The sequence below is a fragment of the Pholcus phalangioides genome, unplaced genomic scaffold (assembly GCF_987345545.1).
Source record: "Pholcus phalangioides strain wild (caught in Gottingen) unplaced genomic scaffold, Ppha-v1.0 ptg000003l_1, whole genome shotgun sequence".
Taxonomy (NCBI): domain Eukaryota; kingdom Metazoa; phylum Arthropoda; class Arachnida; order Araneae; family Pholcidae; genus Pholcus; species Pholcus phalangioides.
This window is the reverse complement of record NW_028301596.1, coordinates 14,520,868-14,543,123: the sequence shown is the minus strand read 5'-3', so window position 1 is coordinate 14,543,123 and position 22,256 is coordinate 14,520,868. Positions and strand designations below refer to the sequence as shown.

Below are 22,256 nucleotides of genomic sequence, written 5' to 3'. Positions count from 1 at the left end.
AATGTAGAAAAATGTTGTACAGTGGTCTTGTAACGAGCAAAAAGTTTGGAAAAAGTTTGATTCGATTAAAGATTTATTGCCACGTTATCACAACTGATCTCTGATCTCCTGTTTTTTGCTTTCATCCACACACGTACTGTGGAATTGTGGGTAGTCTTCTGCCCTACTCGAAAATTTTCCTTTAAATAGTAGGCACGTCGTTTAATTTATTCCTGCTGATAACACGAGGGGTTTACACGTTCTGGTTTATGCATCAAATTTCGAGTCCTCACTAAGGATCCAAACGAAATAGTAGCACGCACGCACACACACACACACACACCAACACACACAAATGAGTTTTGCAAATACATTTCTTCTACTACTTTTTTATTAGTCAACCTTACTAATATAAACATTCCCAAAACATGCTAACTTAATACTAATAAATGCCATTTTAATACTATTATTGACGTTTAGGACAGGAATCTAATACTCACCTTTAAGACAAAAATTTGATATTAAGAATATACTCCACAACCTGAATCCGATAAAAATAATGGAATATATGCTTTAGATAATAATAAAATAGGCTCTAGAAAACTCTATATAATCTGATGCTAATAAACAAGCTCTACAACTAAAATCTGATACAAACACACCTCAATGACCGGAATCTAAAACTAATAATCGACTCTAGAAATCTGATATAAATACAGATCTCAAAGACTGGAATCTAATTCTATCACTAATCTGTCTAATACTGACTTTGATATTATTTCTTACCGGTAAGACTGCAAGACCAGACACGACCCAGGCTCTGTCCCTTCCGGGATGTAAGCATTTTACCCGTGTGGGTTGGGTCATGCTGTACCGGTAAGACTAGAACATAAAATTATTACTAACTTGAATTTCATATAAATATTTACATCTAAGTCTAGAATAATTATGTATTATTTCCAGCCCTTCTTCTCCAACATAAAACGACATTCAGTGCTGACAACGCCGAACTTAAATTGAACCCATATCTATTCTCCCTATCAATTTGAAAGCTACAAGTTCACAAAGTATCATGTCATTATCTGTGTATACACATTAAGAAGATTTAATGTCGAATATACATATATGACGACGCTACTTAATGAGAAATTACACGGGATTACGAAATATTCTTAATCACCTCGTCAAGGTACTTACACAGCGGCGACTAATGCCTAAAACGAGGGATTAGTTGTTATTTACTTGAAGAATCAAACAAATATAATAAGAAAAAAATAAACAAAAGAAAAATTGGTTTGATCACCCATGTCAACAGAATCACTACCAGACCATTGAATTCTTTTTTCTTGATCAGAAGCAGTTAGGAACGCTTCACTTATTCCGCTGTTCTTTTTCATTTCGGAACAAGAAGAATTATAACAATTTCTTACTTGAATTTAGTGTTGATTTTTTTTTTCCTTTTATTTCTATAGCTTTTCAAGGGTAGAAAACGACAATTTCTGTCAGCCTTTTTCAACCATTAGTTTCACAGCTGTTCCAGATAGTTCTTGTACAAACCAGACGTACATTAAAAAAAAAGAAGAAAATATAATAATAATGATAACATAACCAAGTTTTCGTCCCTCTTAGCAATTATGTCACCAAATGGTCCATTAATTCCATCCTTTTACTCCCGTAAGACAAGCATTAACTGCAGTATTTTAAAGAAAGAAAAAAGACGGGCAAGAATTTTCTCATCTTAAACTAATGCTTCCCTTAAGGAAGTTTTAAGAGATACGTAAGGAGGGGAAAAAAACAACATATATAAGAATGAAATGTTTTTAAAACTCTCGAAATTGGGGGAAGAAAACAATTTTTTTTTTTAAATTTTTCTTTCTTCATTTAATAACTTCAAATTTATAGCTGATGATGGGAGAAAGTTTAAAAAAATGGCTTATGTAATTGATAATCATTCAGCAGTTTATTGTTTATTGCAGGCATTATGTAAACGATGCGGTATTCATTAAAATTATGGTAGAGAATGTCTTTTTAAGTCTTCTCTGAAAATTTCATGTGACATTATGCATAGTATTTCTACGTTAATCGAAATACAGGGTGGTTATAAATAAACTGACGCTATCCAGGCGTATGTGATGCCCATTCTGATTGAGGTGTTTTCATGAAACTTGGTATGTAGGATATATAGACATTGAGAAAAAGAAAGATTCAATAAAAAAATGAGTCAATTTATGACAACCAGGTGAACTGAGTGGCGCTTTTTTGATGCTGTACCTTTTTCCCCCACTGTTCAAATAACGCAAATACAAAATTTCAACGAAATTCGTCCACCACAATCCGCGCTACATACGTCGGAGAAGTGTCAGTATACCGCAATTGAAACTATCTTCACATATGTTATATATATACAGGGTGATTATAAAAAAACTATCCCGACATATGGACCCCTAACTATCATACCATTCACAGAAACTGAATGAAATTTTGGCATAAGGTATTTTGATGTATGCGCTCAAGAATGATATGGAAAACAACAGTGTCACTCTAACAGTTACGGTTACAGTGAGAAAATTTCGAAAATATCAAATGACAACACCAAGTTTTTTGTATTGGAATGTGATCTCCATTGTGAAAAACCCTAAATAGCGTTCGAACGGCAACTGTAGCATCAAAATCACCGGCGGTAGATAGGCTAAATGTGAGGACAACCAATAAGTACAGAGAAGCAGCATAAAATAAAGCATTTTATTGTGTTTCACAAATTTTCCACATGACCCTGTGGAGGACTAATCAGGCTGGGATCTCAGCCGAAGAAACGGTATGACAAATGAAACGAACATTAATGCTCTGGTGCACGGCAAAGTCCTTTTTACTTCTTCCTTGCCTAGCTCCGCGGATTTTCGTGCTACAGGTGCCATTCCAACGCTATTTAGTGTTTTTCAGTATGGAGATCGATTCCAATACAAAAAACTTGGTGTTGCCATTTGATATTTTCGAAATTTTCTCACTGTAACCGAAACTGTTAGAATGACAATGTTGTTTTCCATATCATTCTTGAGCGCATACCTCAAAATACCTTATGCCAAAATTTCATTCAGTTTCTGTGAATGGTATGATAGTTAGGGGCCCATATGTCAGGATATTTTTTTTTATAATCACCCCGTATATAGCGTCCGTTGTGATGGACGTATTTCATTGAAACTTGGCATATACAGGATAATTATAATTAAAGTTCCCGTACTTTGTGTGTGTGTGAATAGTTTTCCTCAAAAACTACTCATCTAAACACAGCCAAAATTCCAAGGTATCTGAATGAGTCCATGAGAGAGAAATTTAATTTCTCTCTCAATTATATATACGATTTCGTGAAAGCATTTGATCGGGTCCAACATGGTAAACTCTTGAAGCGTTTACATGAGATTGGGAATCGGGGGGAGAGGAGGGCAAATTGTTGAATTGGATAGAATCATGGTTGAGAGGTAGGTCACAAACAGTTATGGTGAACGCGGAATTTTCTGATTCGACAGTTTCAAAATTGGATTTCTTCAATGAAGTGCGCTTGGTTTTTTTTTAACTTTTTATCAGTAAACTCGATCAGGATATCGATGATTGTTACTAAATTCGCAGATGACGTGAAACTAATAGGGTTAGTCGGGAATCGAAGAGCTAGGAAAATGCTTTCAGACGAACTGTGGTATTATTGCAGCATAAGATAATGAATGAAGTATGACCTATAGTTTTATAAGTGCATGGTCTCTCATTTTTGTTCGAACAACCAATATTCCCCTTACGAGTAGAATGGTGTCACTATCCCAGATGCAGCTAGGGTCACCGATTTGAGAATCCTCATTCTCATTAGGTTTTCTGAACATTGCTCAGCGATGGCCAGAAAATCGAATTCAATGTTCGGTTTCATTCTTAAAAAGGTATCTCCTCATTCTCCTGTCATCCATTTCCGAGGCTTAGTTCGTTCTGCACTTGAATATGCTGCAAGGTTTTGTAGACCATACTCATAGAAAGACATACACTTGGTTGAGGGGATTCAGAGAACAGCTAGCGTATCCTTGTTTGCACAAGGGACTTGAGTTATAAAGATAGACTTCATTTTTCGAATATGTTGACATTGGGAATTCAGATTCGGGGAGATAGGATCGAAGTGTTTAAAACTTTCAACGGGACGGTTAGCATGGACCATGAATTATTAGTACACAGTCAATTGACTGCTGCGACAAGGGGACACCAGTATCGTTTAGTAAGAGAGCAATTCCAGGCTATGGTATCTCAGGGAGTTATCATATAATAGGGTTGTCAATAAATGCAATAGCTAACCTCCGGGAATTCTAACACAATTGATCCGTTAAAAAAAAGAAGTACGATCGACATAGTGTGATAAATTGAGAAGCTATCGATACTTTGATAATAAAGTCATATTTTTTTTTATGGACAGTACATTATAGTATTCGTTATTTATTATTTTCTCGGGAATTTTTGATTTTATACTGGATTGCTGTGTTTTGGTTATTTGACATCCATATTTTTTGAGAGCATAATTTTTTCAGCCACCTCGATGGGCGATTTGCCTATTGTGGCCTTTGTATTTAAGATTAAAATGGAACCCCATCTGACATCTATCAAAAAAAAAAATTCAAGGATTACAATTCTTTGAAATTAGGAACGAATTTTCAGTTAACGCACCGCATAAACGAAATGATACGGTATGATATTATTAGATCATTTACAAGCCATACTAATAATAAATATATCAATTTGCCCCGGAATTTATAAACAACTGCTATTTTTGTACTTTAATAGAATGGAAGTGAAACGCGCGTAACGGTTAAGCTCTATTCCGCGTTGCTTTATACAATAATATCTCACATATGGTAAGAGGTACGTTTCGTATCTGCGTTTTTTCCGAATTCTTTTACATTAAAAAAATATTAACTGCTAACATTTTGAAGTAAACTTGATATTTTATTCAGTATTATTGTTTATAAATTATTTAGTAATAATCAGGCATCATTGTTTTGTTTATGTGATACATTATTAGGAAACCGGGTTCTAATTCCAATCCAAGATTTATAACCGTCATTTAAGTGTTTTTATTTGATAGGTGGCAATAGAAGTTCCAGTAAAATTATATTTTTTGTATGTACGTATTAGAATACTGTATTGTCTAGTTCAGGCGTGTTCAACGTTTTCGACCGGTGTTACACTGTAAAAGTTTGGTAAAAATGCTTTCATGAAACTTGAAAAATACAACCAATGAACAACTGATCGGTTATATTCGAGCAAATGCAACCGATCAGATTATTGGTTGTATTTTTCAAGTTTTATAAAAGTACTATTAGAACAGTTATATAATCCCGGCCTTAGACACTACGCGCCACATGAAGTCCATGGGCCACCAACTTCCTACAATGGGGGACCCGAAACCATATTTTTCACTAAGTGAATTTATAGTGTGAACAAAAAATGATAAGAATCGCCTCTCTCTCGGTGCGTATAAACAAATCCTACTTTTCTAGCAACATTATAGAAATTTCGCTCATCGTGATTGGTCGAAGTTAGTGCTGAACCATTACGTCACACTCGAAGTGAAATACTTGGCGAAATTCAAATTTGTGAAGTTGAGCGGTGGTTTTTTTTCGCACGTGGTTTCAGGCGGTTTTTCGATTTTCCTCAAATTTCATTGTTTTATTTTATTAATTTCCGGGAAAGGCTTAAATTATATTATTTTATATTAATTAGATGTTTAGAGATACTTAAATTTCTAAAAAGTGTTAAAATCAGAAATTTCGTATTTATTTGCAATAATTCAAAATGAAAAAATTTCACATTCGTACACAGACAACACACCTCGAATAAATGAAACATACTTCAAATCAAAAAATTCGTATTTAAAAAAAACCAGCCTTATTACCGGAAAATGTTGAAGTACTTCATTGAAACCTAATATTGTAGTACAGTCGAATCCCGTTATAACGAACTTCAAGGGACCGGAGAAATCCCCTCACCTATAACGAATTTTCGTTACAAAGGAATTCCAGGTTTTTTTGCATTGTTCCTATGTATGCTTATCTGGGGGGGGGGGGATTAGAGAGGTGTTCGTTAAAACGAGATTTTTTCGCTGTAACAGTATTCGTTAAAAAGGGATTTGACTGTAATATCTCTACTTTCTCCGAGTTTAACCGCATTTTTTAAATGCTTATTATGCCATTTTTTTTCGAAATTCCAAAAAGTTGCATATAGAATCCAGTACAATTATAAGATAACCCGGATATTGCATAAACAGTGGATATAACATGTAATCATTGGAATTTGACACATGCATAGTCTATATATTTTACCTCTCCTATAACATACCCTGCTTAAAAAAATATACTGTAGATATAACAAACCAAAAGAATAATCTTAACCAAGAAAATAATCCGGAAATAATATACTGCAAAAAACTCTTTTCTGCAAAAGTCAAAAATAGACTTTTCTGTACAACATTTATAGCATGCAGGTGATATCTTGACGTTTTCTCGCATAAAGACCAAAATTTTTTTCAAGAATTTAGCATTTACAAAATAGTCGAATCCCTTTATAACGAACTCTAAGAGACCGGAGAAACCATTTCGTTACAACGAAATTTCGTTATAAAGGAATTCCAGGTCTTCGTATTGTTCCCATGTAAACTTATTCGGGGGACTAGAAAAGTGTCCGTTATAACGAGATTTTCGCTATACCGGTATTCGTTAAAACGGAATTTGACTGTAGTTGCATTTCTCATCAAATACATTGGGTATTATTTAACTTCATCGCCATCTTTTGAGAAAAAATTTAACTATTTTAGCACTAAAATTTTTGACATTTAATAAAATCCTGTCTTTTTCCGGAAAACTGTATCGTTCTATGCTTTTCGAATTATTGAATTTTTACTTGTTTTTACTTTGTGATCTTTTTATTGGTGACGATGATGGAAGAACAATTGTTGCAAATCACCTCAGTATTTGTATTCCAGTGGTCGTAGTGACGGACTCGCGTCGCGTGGTCCCGGGTTCGAACCCCGCCGGCGCAACGGCAGGAGTTAGTTTTCTGCTGCTCAGCGCTTCACGCTTTTAATGTGTGTTATAAGAAATAGAAAAGTGTGTCTCTGGTGGGTTGGGTAGCGCACTTGCCCGGTATACAAGGGGACCCGTGTTTGATTCCAGGACGCGACAAATAATTTTTCTATCCGAGTATTAGTTTCGGCATAACATCCAGAAAATTCAGTTTCTCAGTATATTTCGGTCTGAAAAAAAACAGCTGATCAGATTTTGATCTAAAAAAAAATGTCCCCTCATTTTCATAGTCATAATACAGTAAAACTCCCTCTTAACGCAGACCCCTCTTTTACGGCCAAATAATAATTTTCCCTTGTATAACAAATGTGTGCATTTCGAACCCCTGGTTTACGGCTACCCTCTTTTACGGACGATTTTTTTTGTCCCACCGGTGTCCGCAAAAGAGAGGTTTCAATGTAACATATATTTTCACTCACGAATCCTATGTTGTCGAGATACAGTTATAATCAACTGTTATCTATATGCGCTAAATTATGACTTGAAACGCAAATCCAAGCGTTAATTATCAGTTATGATACGCTTTTCTGACTTTCCGATGTAAGCCCATAATTATTCGGAAGAAACCATTCAAATCGGCAGGAATGGTGGCTGCTAGGGTATCAGTTATGGCGTGGGTAGCAGCCTTGTACGTAACTTAACGTCCTGATATCACAACACATGTCGTGAGAGTTACCTATAAAACTTCCTGAACTGGAGGGGTATGAAAACTGGTCTTTCAGCGCTCAGTGTACAAGTTCGCTGAATGTTCATATCACCACCAACATGGGAACGCAGTCAATCTTGCGCTTGAGTAACGAGAAACAACAGAAAAAATTGGTCGATCAACTAAGCTATGGCTTCTGCTTTGAGGGGCTATTTGAGATGTGTTGTGAGAGCTCAAGGGTTCAGGGGTATTTAATTTATTTAACATTTTTTCTGACGTTTACACTAAAAATTTATGCTACTCTACTTTCTTAGCTATTTCTCGTCGCTATTTCTACTTTCTTAGTCATGGAAATTCAAGACGTTTCACCACGTAATAAATTTATTTTGACTCATGTAATACACTGAAACCTCGATAAAACAATACTGTGCAGATTAAGAGAAAAATATCGTTGTACAGAGGTTATAGAGAGGTTGCATTATATCATCACGTGCCGCCAAATTTATGCTTTTGTTAGTTTGTGTTCTGAACTGGCGTGTTAGTACTAAAATAAAATCACTCGTGAATGTTTATACGCAGCAAAATTTTGAAATTGATTAGTTGCTGAACTTAATTCAGTTAGTTGTTTCGCTCTCTGTGAATTAGTTTGCCGCACAATGCTTTAGTGTGCTACAAGGAAAGAGGTTTTTAGGCAACTTCATTAGCAGTTAAAGGCTGGAATAGTGAAAAACATCGATGCTATTGGAAACCCTGGAACAAAAACAAAAACTAGTGAATAATTTAAAAATATATTGAATTTGATTTTGGGTGGATATAAAAAATAGCGTTGTAGCAACTTTGAAATTTTCCAAAAAATATCGTTAGAGAGGGATTTATCGTAGTAAAGAGTATCGTAGTATCGAGAGGAATTGAAGATTATACTACGGGTGATTCCAAATGCGAGTTGAAAAAATATCGCACCGAGAATCATCGTTGTGGAGATTTACCCTTTCATCAAGTATCGAGGTTACACTTTATCTTAATATGCTTTCCCAGAAAAGGCAAAACAAAACTTCAATAAATTCATCTCGTTACATGTAGATAATTATTTCGGATGACATAAATTGCTTGATAAAAATTTCTACTTCAATACGCTTACATCTGATGAGATTTTCGCGAACTCACTGATGTCTATACATGGAGATTTCCAACTATCATCATTCATTTTCCCAGTCGCGATGAGTGAAGCGTGTTATAGAAATTCGAACTTTAATCAAATATATCATGAATGTATCAATTTCTAGAGATGGATGAGAATAAACATAGTTACCGATTTCATAACATTAGTGTGATTAGAAATTCAAAAATAAACAGTATTATTTTTGTATAAAAAACATTGTAGGCGTAATATTAACCGGCATACAGTGGTATTTATTTAAAATATAAAACGGCGAAGAATTTGAAAAAAAAAACAAATTAGGGTTTTTTTGAAAAATAGTCATGATTAAAATATGCAACGTGCATTTTTGACTTTTCCAAAGGGATAGAAGGGCGAAGAATACGGTGTAAATGAATTCAGCATTTTTTCCCAGTGTTCAGGGAAGAAATTTTAATATATAGAGTTAGAAGAGGAATGAAGAAAATGCAATTTTTTACTTTAGGTCAGCATAAAGAAATGTCAAGTTGTGTATATATTTCGCTTGAGTTGAAGTGCGCGGTTAAGAGTCTAATGTAATGGACGGAAAGTAGACGTATGAGTGATGGTTTCGTTGAATAAATATTGCAGGTGACTTTATAACTTTTACTTTCGCAGAAAAACAAAATCTTTTAGATACGGAATTTATAAGAAATGTATTATTTTCAAAAATTGCATCTAAATTTTTTATCAAAGTCTTGAAATTCATGGGAGGCTATTCCTAATTTATTTTCCTAGAACCATTAACGTTAACGATGCTAATTTAATTATTCAACTTTTTTACATAATTATTCGATCGTGATTTTTCTCCAACTCATAATATTTTTTTATTATTATTTTCCTTTCCATTTCATCATGGAATCGTACTTAAAACTCGAATACGAATTGAAATTAAATTTCTGATAGGAAAGTACTATGACCAGCGCTGCGATCAAATTGTCCATATAATTTAAGTCTCGTAGCTGCCGTATTTCCCTGGATACGAACTGTCTCTCGTATGCAATAAAAAAGTTATACCTAATTTTTGACAAATGTGGCTTTTTAGTATGAGAAAAAGACAATAACGGAGAATTCCACGGAAAAAAATTAGAAAACAATAGCCAAGTAGCATGTTATATTTTTCATGACACATTAATTTTTGGGCGTCCTGGAGTTATTGGTCATATTTTGGAATTTTCGAAAAATTAATCATATTGATCTGACAGCATTTTCTTTTAAAAACAAATACGTTTTGTTTCAGCGGTCACGCTAACTAAATATGGATAGCATATGGAAGCACCAGCAGGAACACTAAACGAGCATAACTCTGACAACATAAGTAAGTTATGGCTACGACTATGCATATATATACATATAACACGTTCCTGGATGTACCGTTCTAAATTCAGCAGAGGAATGTATACGAGTTGCATGTACGGTAAAGTCGTAGTAGTAGTGTGTAGTCTCGCAAACTCTCACTTTAGTTGAATAGCAATGTTGTTTCACGTTAAATTACTTTTGTGCAAGAACTTTAAAAAGCAATGAAAGAGTATCATCGCCGTAAAATTCTATGTTATCATCGGTAACACGATGCAAAATACAACGCTATAGAGCTTTGAGGATTCGCAGTCACGGGGATGGGGGATTGGCTACTATTATCAATCAAACGAAGAGAAAAAGATAAGAAAAGGTACCCGTGCCATATTAGTAGGAAACACGTACCCTGTCTCTGTGATGAATGCACTTTAAATTAATTCTTTTTTTTGGAAAAAAGAAAAATAGAAAACCTTTAGCTTTCCCGTCAGCCATTACTTCATTCCTGTGGCTGAACCCCCGATATGCTTCTGAAATTGGCAATAGATGGCACGTGCGAATTGCCTTATTCGTTTGGATACATGAAATCTTTGAGTTCAATGCATTTTCACCATGTCTAAAGTCAGAGCCGTAACTAGAATTTCTTCAGAATTGTTTTGCAGTTGTTCAATTCCCCCCCCCCCTTCCCCGCTGCTATGTCTTTGTGTGAGAATTCTGATGGCCTCGCATCGTGAGGACCCAGGTTCGAATCCCACTGACGCCATAGTGATGGAAGTGAGATGAACATTTAGAGTTCACACGGAAATGCAACAGGGAAAATAAATGAATAAAATAAAGCAAAACCTGCTGCGTTGATGATTCCCATTATATGAACACAGATGGCACCACATTATAAAACTCTTCGGATGCATTGCACAGAAACAAACTTCACGGAAGAAACACAACACATGCATGACACTTTCTGGCATGCACCAATTCGTCAGAAGATCTTGAGAGAATTTCTTACGTGCATGTGCGATGAAGTAGTAGCCGCCTCATCCCGTGACTCGAAACTTCAACGCTCTACATAACTGTGCACATTTTCCATTATGTTTTACCGACATCAACAGAATTTTATCGCGTGATACTCTAATTTTTTGTATTTTTTGTTTAAAGTTCTTGCACAAAAGTAAATTAACATGAAGCAACATTGCTATTCAACTGAAATGAGAGTTCCCGAGACCATGAGCCGAGATACGGGGGGCGTGAAGCATTTCCTCCAGCGTCAAAGGTGGAGTCGACTGATCTAATATATGTATGATGCATGTGTACCTCGTACACATTCCTCTGCTGAATTTCGAACGGTACATGCAGGAACGTGGATGATGCCACTCTTCGCTATCCATACGAAAATTTAACTGACCTGCGGGAAATCGAACCCACGACCTCTCTCTCTGGCCGGGAGGACACCCCAGACCATTAGACTACAAAGGCAACATGTATATCGATCTTTCCAGTTGGAGGTCTTTCCTAAATATATCTTCGCATCGGCCAGCTGTTTAAAACTTCCGTGTCGATAGCGGAGAGTGACACCTTCCGCGGATAAGTTCTCATCTGGTGTCAACGTGAGCAATTGCGAATTTTGTCCCGAATTAGGTCCGACCGTCCATGTACGGTCCCGTTCAGTATACGAGTTCCAAGGAAAGATTGAGATATTCGTTGCCTTTGTACTGTAGTGTGGCTCAGGGTGCTCTCCCGGCAAGAGCGAGGACGTAGATAATTCGAATTTTCCCTCTTTCCTAAATACAACTGTATATCTTCGCATTCACCAGCTGTTAAAAATATTCGTATAGGTGTAACCCTAACGTACTTATGTTGTCAAAGTTGTGCTTGTTCGAGCTCTTGCTGGTGCTTCGGTCTGCTGTCAATATTTAGTTAGCGTGACCGCAGAAACAAAACGTAAGCGTTATGACAAGGCTTCTTCAGATATTTTTCATTTTAAATATCAGTGTACTTGTTATACTATAAGAGTGTACTTGTTATACTATAAGAGTGTACTTGTTATACTATAAGAGTGTACTTGTTATACTATAAGAGTGTACTTGTTATACTATAAGAGTGTACTTGTTATACTATAAGAGTGTACTTGTTATACTATAAGAGTGTACTTGTTATACTTGTTATACTATAAGAGTGTACTTGTTATACTTGTTATACTATAAGAGTGTACTTGTTATACTTGTTATACTATAAGAGTGTACTTGTTATACTTGTTATACTATAAGAGTGTACTTGTTATACTATAAGAGTGTACTTGTTATACTATAAGAGTGTACTTTTTGATGCATTTCGACCCTGGTAAAAAGTATACTATTTAGGTTGGAGTTGTAAAGTGATAAGAAATAAATATTCGTGTTGAAACGTAACTAACTTCTATGAAAATCCTTAGGAATATTAGAAAATATGCTCCATGCAACATTTAATTTTCTTTTCGTGAGGCATCGTAAACGTTTCAGAACGAAATTTATGGCTCTTACTTCACGCTATAAGTGTCAAAAGCTTAAAATTTTCTATGTCAAATGTGTGTTTTGCTATTTACTTCAATGTACACTCGAAAACGTAGTATAACATAGTACATGCAAGTGTGTATTTGAATATTGCATACTGCAATCTCGACGTGAACAAGCAAAATCACGCTCTTCACAAATTGTTATGTGCAATTTTCCTCGCATTTATACATGTTTCTTTCTCGCTTCACTCGTATTTCAGAGCAGATGGAAATATTGGTATGTACCAAGAAGAAGATAAAAAAAAGGGAGAAAAACTCTATGTTTTCTCATTTAAGATGCAGTAATCTTTGCTTCTCTCTTTGATAAAAGTAGCGGTCACAAGCCTGCAGAGAAATCTTGCAAAGTAAAGGGGATGAAAAGAAAAACGTGGATCTGGAGTGAGAGAGATTTCTTGAAGAAACAAATCCCATGGAGAGAAAAGAAAGAGTAAAAGATAGAGAGAGAGAGATGTGTTAATAACAAGAAAGCGAAAAAATAGGTGTTGAATTAATGCGTAGTCATATGCAGGAAAAAGAAGCCAAGGAGAGCAAAACTCCACGCAACTTTTCCCAAGAGAAAAATCAATGATAAATTTTTATTTCTCTCACTCCACTTTCGGTAGGATTAAGCAAACATTCCAGGTATAACTGCACGTTGTGGAGGGAGAGAGAGAGAAGAAAAAAATATACAGTAATATTTTTCCGAGTTTATAAATTTACTGATAAATTCAACAGTGATCATACCCCACGATGTATTTCAATTACTAAGCTAACGTCATAAAGTAATTGTAGATCCTTTCCCAACTGAATTAGTTATTTTCTTGTATGAATTATGTTTCCAAGTACTTCACAAAAATCCGGAAGGGATTACAGTAATATTATGATGCATATTAATAGTCATGCTTGAAGTATTTATGTATTTTTGTTTAAGTGAGAATGTGAAATTAGTTTCTGGAGCAATTTAAGTCGCGGCACAGGATGATCTAATTTGAATTTGGAAACAAATTCATACTTTAAAATAATAACATTTTTACCATTTGTTCCAATAAGATTATGGGATTTATTATGTGCGACCAAACTTTTAGGTTTCAGAGACCCCTGTCGGGGTTTCGCAGCTGATTTTTGAGTTGCCCGGGGAGCAAGAGAATACAATATACTTGAATTTTTTCTCAGTGCTTACCGTGTATTGACAATATCTGGTTAACAATTCAGATGGGAAAATAGGTTTTTACAATTAGGAATAGTGTTTAGTTTCGGTTTCTCGGTAGAAATTAGGAGGTATTTATAGGGATGTTTCGAATTGTTTGTCCATAAGACTATATCTTCAACCGTTGACTTAAGAAGTATATAGTTTCAATTACTAAATATTTTAAAAAGGTATGCAGCCATTGGAGAGGTCAAATGCATGAAAAAATATATAAATTAACTATTTATACAGTCCCCCCGTGTGCTAAAATTTCTAATTAGTGCAATTTCAGATCATACTTCGAAAAGCCATTTGCAAAGCAAAAACAAATCTATATTTTTAATGCGATATTTATCGAGGTATTTGGCTTCACCTTTTTCAGCATTTGACGCCAATGATTGAGGATGTGGTTCGCAAACTGTGAAAATGCAATGTAGATTCAGATTACGAAACTTCTGTACGGTATTTTTTTCTTTTATTTGAATAGTCACTAAAAAAAAGTAAAATAGTTTACTTTTGGCATTTAATAATAAATCCTTTCTAGTCAAGTTACTTAACAACGCAATTATCTTTTCATTTGCGCTTCTTTGACCAGTGGTCAGATACGGATCCAAGGTAGTGTTGGGAAGGACGATTTATAGGATATTATTGCCAGGGCACTTTACGGGACAGACCCAATTTTCCTCATAATATCCTGCTCTTAAGAGAAGCGATCACCGTCATCCCCTGTGAGTCCACGCTTGTCAGTTATTTGAATCAGCAATGTTCCATGCAATTTTATTCTATCTGCCGATTTTTTCATTTGACTTCTTGGTCCCCAAAAAGTCAGACGATTATTTTATTAGGATTCTGTCCGCGTGGGATGAAAATCATCTGAAGTAGTAAGGTATGAAAAACATTTATCTTTTATACATACAATAAAATCTAAACAGAATAACCTACATAAGATGTCATTTCATTTGTGCGCAGTCCCTAAAAACGAAGATTCTCACAAGCCAATACAAACACAACGATTAGTTGCCGACAATTGCCATTTTTTCTCTTCAACATCCCGATGAATATTGCATTTGAAAATATCGAACTTTGGCAAATGAATTTTCAAAGCTGGTTCCACGCTTTACTAATTGAAATGTTTAGTACACACCCATCCCTACTACAGTCGATACTCGTTTTTACGAACACGTAAGGACTTGTGATAATCGGTTCGTAAAATCGGAAATTTGTACGTAAATGTTAGAGACAATGAAAAAGAAAGTGAGGGAAATAAAAAAAATTACTTAGTCAATTCACCTTTATTGATGATTTCCGTAAAAATCAGTAAGTCTTCACCGCAACATTTTGTAAACATGAGCCCATAGAAATGATGTAGAATAAAATTTTACTCAAATCTCGCTTCTGTGAAATATTGTCAGGATGGAGGAACGCCGCTGGGACCACTTGCCGGTCAAGCCCAGATTATATCCCGGGAGGGACAGAGCCTGGGTCGTGTCTGGTCTGTCGGGACCACTTGCCGTGGAAAACAGCTTTTGCAGATCTTTGATTCTAATCAAAGATCAGCAAAAGGTAGTTTCCGCGATCAATAATTTTTGTAAATTCAATGTAATTTTTTGATTCCGTACTTTTATAAAATTTTTGACTTCGTGTGTGTGTGTAAGAGACAGTTCGCACATTAATTTCTTCCAAAATATCTCAAACACAATCTTTTTTTTTTCCGTTTTGTAGACATTGCGATGAGGAAAGTAGACGAACAGCAGTTGGTTGAAATAGAGTTCGATCGACTCTCCACTTATAAATGACCTATCAATAACCTAATCGCTAAAACCACCAGTCATTCAATCATAATGCGCAAAGAGTGAATCCCGTTGTCAAAGAATCTTTAATTCATGGTCAACTCCGGCCAACAATTCCTCTCCGGCACGTGTTCGCTAAACACCTGTATGTTGGTGTATCTGTGATTGACTTAAGACACGTCGAATGTGCGAGTTGAAGTTAATTTACTTTTAATTACAACTAACCAGAAGGCGACTACAAAAACAAAATTCCTAAAAAAAATGAAGTTCGTAAAATTGAGCGGATTTTAACATTAACTCAATGGCATGCTGTTTAGGACAGAGGACTAGTTCGTAAAAAAATAGTGTTCGTAAATTGGAGGTTCGTAAAATAGAGCGTCAACTGTATCACGTTTATAGGACCGCTTAATAAATTACGAAATTAAAAAAAGGAAAACGAACTGCTGTCATTTAAAACTTTTTTGTAATGAAAGTATATTTCTGAAGTTAACGGTTGCAATGATAGTCCGTCCTATGGACAAACGATCTGAAGAATTATCAGTATTCGTTACGATTTTTAATGCGAACGGAGAGGTGAATAACTGAAAAGAAAATTATTATTTTTTTCAACCAACTGCGTGTTTCAATTAGATTACAGATATTTTAATGAATAAAGTCACATCGCACGTTCATTTCTACCACCAGGCGGTCCTTTTCAACATCATTTCAGTCTGAAACAAATACGCTAAGTACTAATTCGTTGTGAGTGCCGCATGAGAGTGAGTATAAAGCAGATACCCCCTTTACTGATGAGTGCGCTCCAGGTCTTCATCATGAAACGTCAATTTCACGTAAAGTTAGCGTTAGCATCAATATTCTTCCTGAACAGAAATTCAGTGGATTGATGTCCGATAGTATTATGATAGTATAAATTGGTATTTAAGGATCCCTTTTGAAATCTGTTTAATCAAACAATTATATAGATTGATATTATCTACTGTGTATACTCTCATTTATTCGGAACTGGTGCGTAAACTTCATAAAATCTAGAGTAGAATAGACAATGTATTCTTCCGCATCAGTCGGTATGCCATATGTTTCGAGGGAACCTGAGCTATTAGCTTTTTTGAATTGTGGAGTCTGCGATTCATAGCATGCCGGAAAAAACGAGGATTCCCCATAAGGATCACCAAATACATTTAAGATAGTGATATCAATTCACGTCAATTAGTGAATAAATTATCGACTCGGAATATAAAAATACTGTTTATTGTAGAAAACCTGTTTCACCCAAGAATTTGATAACTATATATTTTTTTTTCTTTTTTTCGCGTGCTCTGAGATTGAGGCAATGCATGAATTAAAGGATCTTAAAATGCATGGAACCGACAGTGTTGAAATCACTCAATACACAATTCTTAAAGTTATGACGTTTAACCCTTATAATGTTTCTAACGTAATATTACGTCGGAAGTTCTATGGAAGACGTACAAACGCCTTTCTTCCATTTGAAAAAATTGAGATAAGAAAGTAACCTTGAGAATTCTTTGTGTCAGTAGATGAAAACAAGGTGTTCCCACTCGAAATTTTTTTTTTCTTCTTTGTTCGTGTTCACTTGCGGAGATGGAAACACTAGAATACTTTCTTAGATAATATGAAACTGACGTGTGTGTGCGTTATCATATTAGAAATAATATCAAGTACAATATGCAAAGGCTCGTGAAGTTACTGAAAATATTGGGAGGGATGAAAAATATTGTAGGGCAAGGAAGGGGCTCAAACCCAATATTTCTATAGCTATAATCGGGATGGTGAAAAATATTGAGGGGGCACGGGTTTATGAACTGAATGCAAGTTTACACCCACGATAATTCGGCATAATATTGTTCGCTAGCAGTATATTTGGCAGAACAATATGCAGGGCGCATAGGTAATAGGGCGTATTTTATTTTACTGGTGAACCGTTGACTATAGAGGCATACTTCCAATTGGATAAAGTAACCAAATAATATACAGTACTCAGATATGCAACCGGTGACGCAAGGGGCTGTATAGTTATTAAATAAAAGTGTTAACTTTTTGTATGGACATCGTGCGCTCAAGAACACAGTTACAAAGTTTTTGCCCTGTCTCTCTTCACGCAAAAAAAAAAAAATTCTAGGTCTTTAAAAGCAATATATTCTTATTCGAGTGGAAAAAGGTTTATAATACTGTTTTCTTATGCTGCCTAACTTTCCTCCGTTTTTCGAATTCGAATATCTCAGCCAACATTGCACAAAGAAAGCAATTTTTTTGTTGGCATCAGGGAGACAGGACATTAACTTTATTATTGGGTTCCTGAGCACAGGGTATCCGTATTAAAATTTAACATTTTTATTTTCATAACTATACAGCTCCGTGCAACATGAATGAAATATCTGAGTAGTACATGTTATTTGGATGTTTTTATAATTGGAAGTATGCCTCTGGGATCCATGGGTTCGCCATTAGAATGCCTTGAACCCTGTTACCTATGTACCCTGTATAGTTATTTTTCCATTATACAGGGTGTCCTGTAAGTGCCAGCACAGCCTTATTCGAATATCTCTGTGAATATTGCACTTAGGACCACCTCGTTTATCACATGACCTATTGTTACTGAATCGCTAAAACGAGTTTGTGCAAGTAATCCTGCTCGTACAAGCATATAAAAAATAATAACTAGAATAATATCATTTTTCGCCGTGTTTTCTGAAAGACTGAGATTTGCACTTTTGGTGAATCTCTACACGAGGGAAGAAAAAAATACATTTCATTAGAAAAAGGGACGAGGAATAAAAACATTGGAGGTTAAGAATTTTACGAATGGATTCCACGGTCAAGAATTTCCCGGCATGCCTCAAAATGCGGGTATTCGTGATGTTCCCTGACGCTGTTTCTCGATTTGCCGATTAATGCGGGGAAATGCGGTAATTAACAGTTGGTAAACCAGCGTTACTCATATGCGACAAGATGATCTAAGCCCGGCGTCACTTATTAAATAAGTGACAGATAATCTTATATCGTAATTATATGATCGTTTATGGCGTGTTCTTCAACCGCTTGTCTGCGAACTGGTGCCGGTCCTTGGAAACTCCCTACCGGTTCGTGAAACATTCACCAGTAAATATAATCGCTACGTAATTTGAGATTAATTAAATATCACACGTTTTCAATACTGGTTTTCATTTCTGTCTAAGCTCATCAGCACAGGTCTGCGTTTAATTTATTAATTTTATTTTTAATAATTAATTAATTTTTTTGCGGTCAGCAGGTTACCGTATTTTATTCCGTTCCCCCAAATCATTTCTCCTGTTTATAATTGGTGCTGAAATTATTGCTTCTATTCATTTATTTCTTCTTGCTCCGCAAATATTTCTCCCATTTATAGTTTGCGGTAGGAAAATATTTCCCCTATTTTCTGCTTGTCCGTAAATGTTTCCCCTATATATTTTTTGTCGGTCTGCAAATATCTCCACTATTTATTATTTGCTAAATCGCAAATATTCCCTCTATTTATTCCCTTTTACTGGTCTTTAAATTATTTATTCTGTTTATTTTTTGTCGGACTGTAAATACTTCTCATATTTTTCACCGGTTTCTGCAGATATACAGTATCTCCTGCATTTATTCTTTACCGGATCTCAAATTAGTTTCCCTATTTATTTATTTTTATGCCGGTCCTTAAATTATTTCTCCCATTATGATTTTTTCGTGTTCCCAAATAAATAATTTATCTTATTTATGTATTTCTATGTTTCCTCCAATTTATTTTTTACTGATCCCAAATTATTTTTTACCGGTCATCAATTTTTTCCTAATTTAAGAGTTTTTTTCCCCGGGGGTCTACAGAATATTCCAAATGTCTACAAATTTCTCCAACTCATGAATAATTTGTCGGTCTACAAATTTTTTCGCGATTATCACCGGTCTGTTAATCTATTCAACTACTTTCGCTAGTCGACAGTTGTTAACAGGTTGAAGAGCACTTTTAATTTAATTTTTGTTTTTCACACTTTCTTTACAGTCATATTATTGAACATGAAGGACCGGACACACTTCGCTTTCCATCTCAAGGAGATATTGGTGCATTCTCGGAACATGGGAGTATCTAGAATTTTATTAAATCAGTATATGTATAAATCTAAATTTGTATAACAGAGAGAGAATAACTTTTCCGACTGCTAGAGTATAAATCAACAAAATAATTATGATGAATCGGGGTCTAGGAATCGAAGTCTAAATTAATATTATAGAGATTTTAGGACATCTGGACTCAATAACCAAAGTTCCGTTGGTGACTGTCCGTTCGCGTATGCCAGAAGTCGTAGTCGCGTAGGCCGTACAACGACAAATCGACTTACAAAAGGTTATTAATTTTTCCAAAGTGGCCCTGATACCGAACGCGTTACCAAAAATTCTCCGATTTTTTTGGTCTAAAATTTGAGAATTTTTTTTGTTTACCTACCAATATTTTCGCTTATGCTGTCGTTATGCAGAGTTGAAAAGCTTATAACGAACATCAAATTTGGTTCACTATATCCGGATATCTGATTTATTTGAATAGAACTTCCCGTAAACCGGGAAAAACATTTCATCCATTATACACATGTATACAGAATAACTAATAGTAAAGCAGAGAATATATGACGGTATTATATTTAAGTTTTTAAAGCATGTTTTTTGTTTAATATTTATTTTGATTATTTTTCATTCCAAAGTAACGATAAACGTTCACATTTTTCAAACTCCTCGACTTAGTACGCATATCTGACCACAGATATGTTGATCGATTTATACTGTTCAGGAAAAGAAAACTGAACAGTTATTTTAATAAAATTTTAATAGTAGTTACCAATATCGATGCTAATGTGACCAAATTAAACTTTAATTAAAATATAATCAATTATTTAGTAAACTTCAGAGCTCAATTATAAAAATTTAAAACTTTCGAAACCAAAACGTATAAAAGTTATGATTTCAACTCACCTCTTCCGTACAGATAAATCCAATAAATAATCGGGACGATGATAATAATTATCGCTATACTAAAAGTCGTTGGCAGTATGATTTTCCATCTCACGTACTTAATCCGTACTCTTTGTACATCCTCAGCGTCGCAACCTTTCTCGGAACACCACGATCCGTCTTCCATTAGAAATGATTAAATGACGCTGCGGGAATATTACTACTCGCAGTTAACATGTTAATGAGCTTAGAAGACGTTCAAGTTTTTCCCCATCCATGTATCTCTTCTACATAGTCCCCTGTAATATGCCTTGAAACAGCACTTATTCAACAACAAGAAAGTTTGTTCATCAGTACTCGAGCACACATTCAACTGTTGCTTCGACTTCCCGGAAATTCAAGAGGAAAAATTAAGCAATAACAATTTTAGTGACGTTCTAAATGGCATTCGTTCTAATTGGGTGACCGTTGACTAAACACCTCAATTACTTTACCACGTGATTTTAATAATTTTAATGAATTTTATAATAATATAATCTCGAAATTCCAGATATTCTTGAATTTGGAATATATTTCTTATGAAGATGTGAATGTGACATTTGTGCACAAATTATATATTGAATATGAATTGTGCACTTTTTTTTTTTAAACTAAAGATTTTCGTCCTCGAATGTATTTTCTATATACATTTGGCAGTTTCCTCTTTTCCCCGAAGGAACAAAATTTTTCTATCTTTAGTTTTAAGTTGAAGATGGTCGTTGGGATTTTGCTTGACGGCAGCTGGAGAAGCGAAAGGGCCACTACTACTTTACTTTACCACCACCCGAAATCATTTTCCTCCGGGAAAGAAGCAAGCGCCACCAGTGGTAGGAAAAATCTTTCTCAACGATGGAAAATGAGGAAACGATTTTGTGGATTTTTCTCCTCCGTTTTACCTCCTTTTTCGGTGCATTTATGCCAAGGTTTAAAATAGCAAGAAAGACGATTTGAGAGTAGAAAAGGTAACGCGCACACAACACAAGAAGAAAAGTGGGGAGAAGAGATAGAGAGCGAAAAAGCAAGTCTCCTAAAATGCTCCGTAATGAAGTCTGCTACATAATATTCTTGTGACTCGACGTCAGTGGCACGTGAAATAAATTTAAAAATTTTTGCCAGGGCATCTTTTACCAAGAAAAGTTCCTTTCTGAAAACTTTAGACTCTGTTCATGAGGAGTCATTTATTTTCTGTGGGAAAATCCGACAATTACAGCCACGTTTTAAGAATTAAATACGGATCTCACGCTCTTGTGTCTACAGAGAACGTGTATGAAAGTAATTCCCACGAAACGAAATATTTCACATTCATTTAGACTCAACAAAATTAATACGAATTCTGAGACGAGAGATTTTCCAGATTTAAATTCAAGTCTTTAAATCTTTTTTCGTGAAACATTTTGTACACGAAGATGACATTCAACAGCGTTCTGAAATTAAAGTCACCCTAAACTTCAAGACAGTATACACTGAAAAAACCTGTATAAGTTGGACGCCTACGTTCCCATTATGTCTAAGTTAGAGGGCTGTCCAAGATATAGAGGTAGAGTATTGTGG

The 22,256-nt window shown here is 35.1% G+C and overlaps 1 protein-coding gene across 1 annotated transcript in view; it reads right to left on the bottom strand.

Annotated features, from left to right (window-relative positions):
• LOC149088149 (agrin-like) overlaps window positions 1–21,454 on the bottom strand; it is a 140,753-nt gene extending 119,299 nt beyond the window's left edge. The window contains exon 1 of the mRNA XM_089244946.1: window positions 20,688–21,454. Within this exon, the coding sequence (XP_089101072.1) occupies window positions 20,688–20,853 (166 nt within the window). The 5' untranslated portion in view covers window positions 20,854–21,454. The remainder of the gene's footprint in view (window positions 1–20,687) is intronic.
• Between the last annotated feature and the right edge of the window lie 802 nt (window positions 21,455–22,256).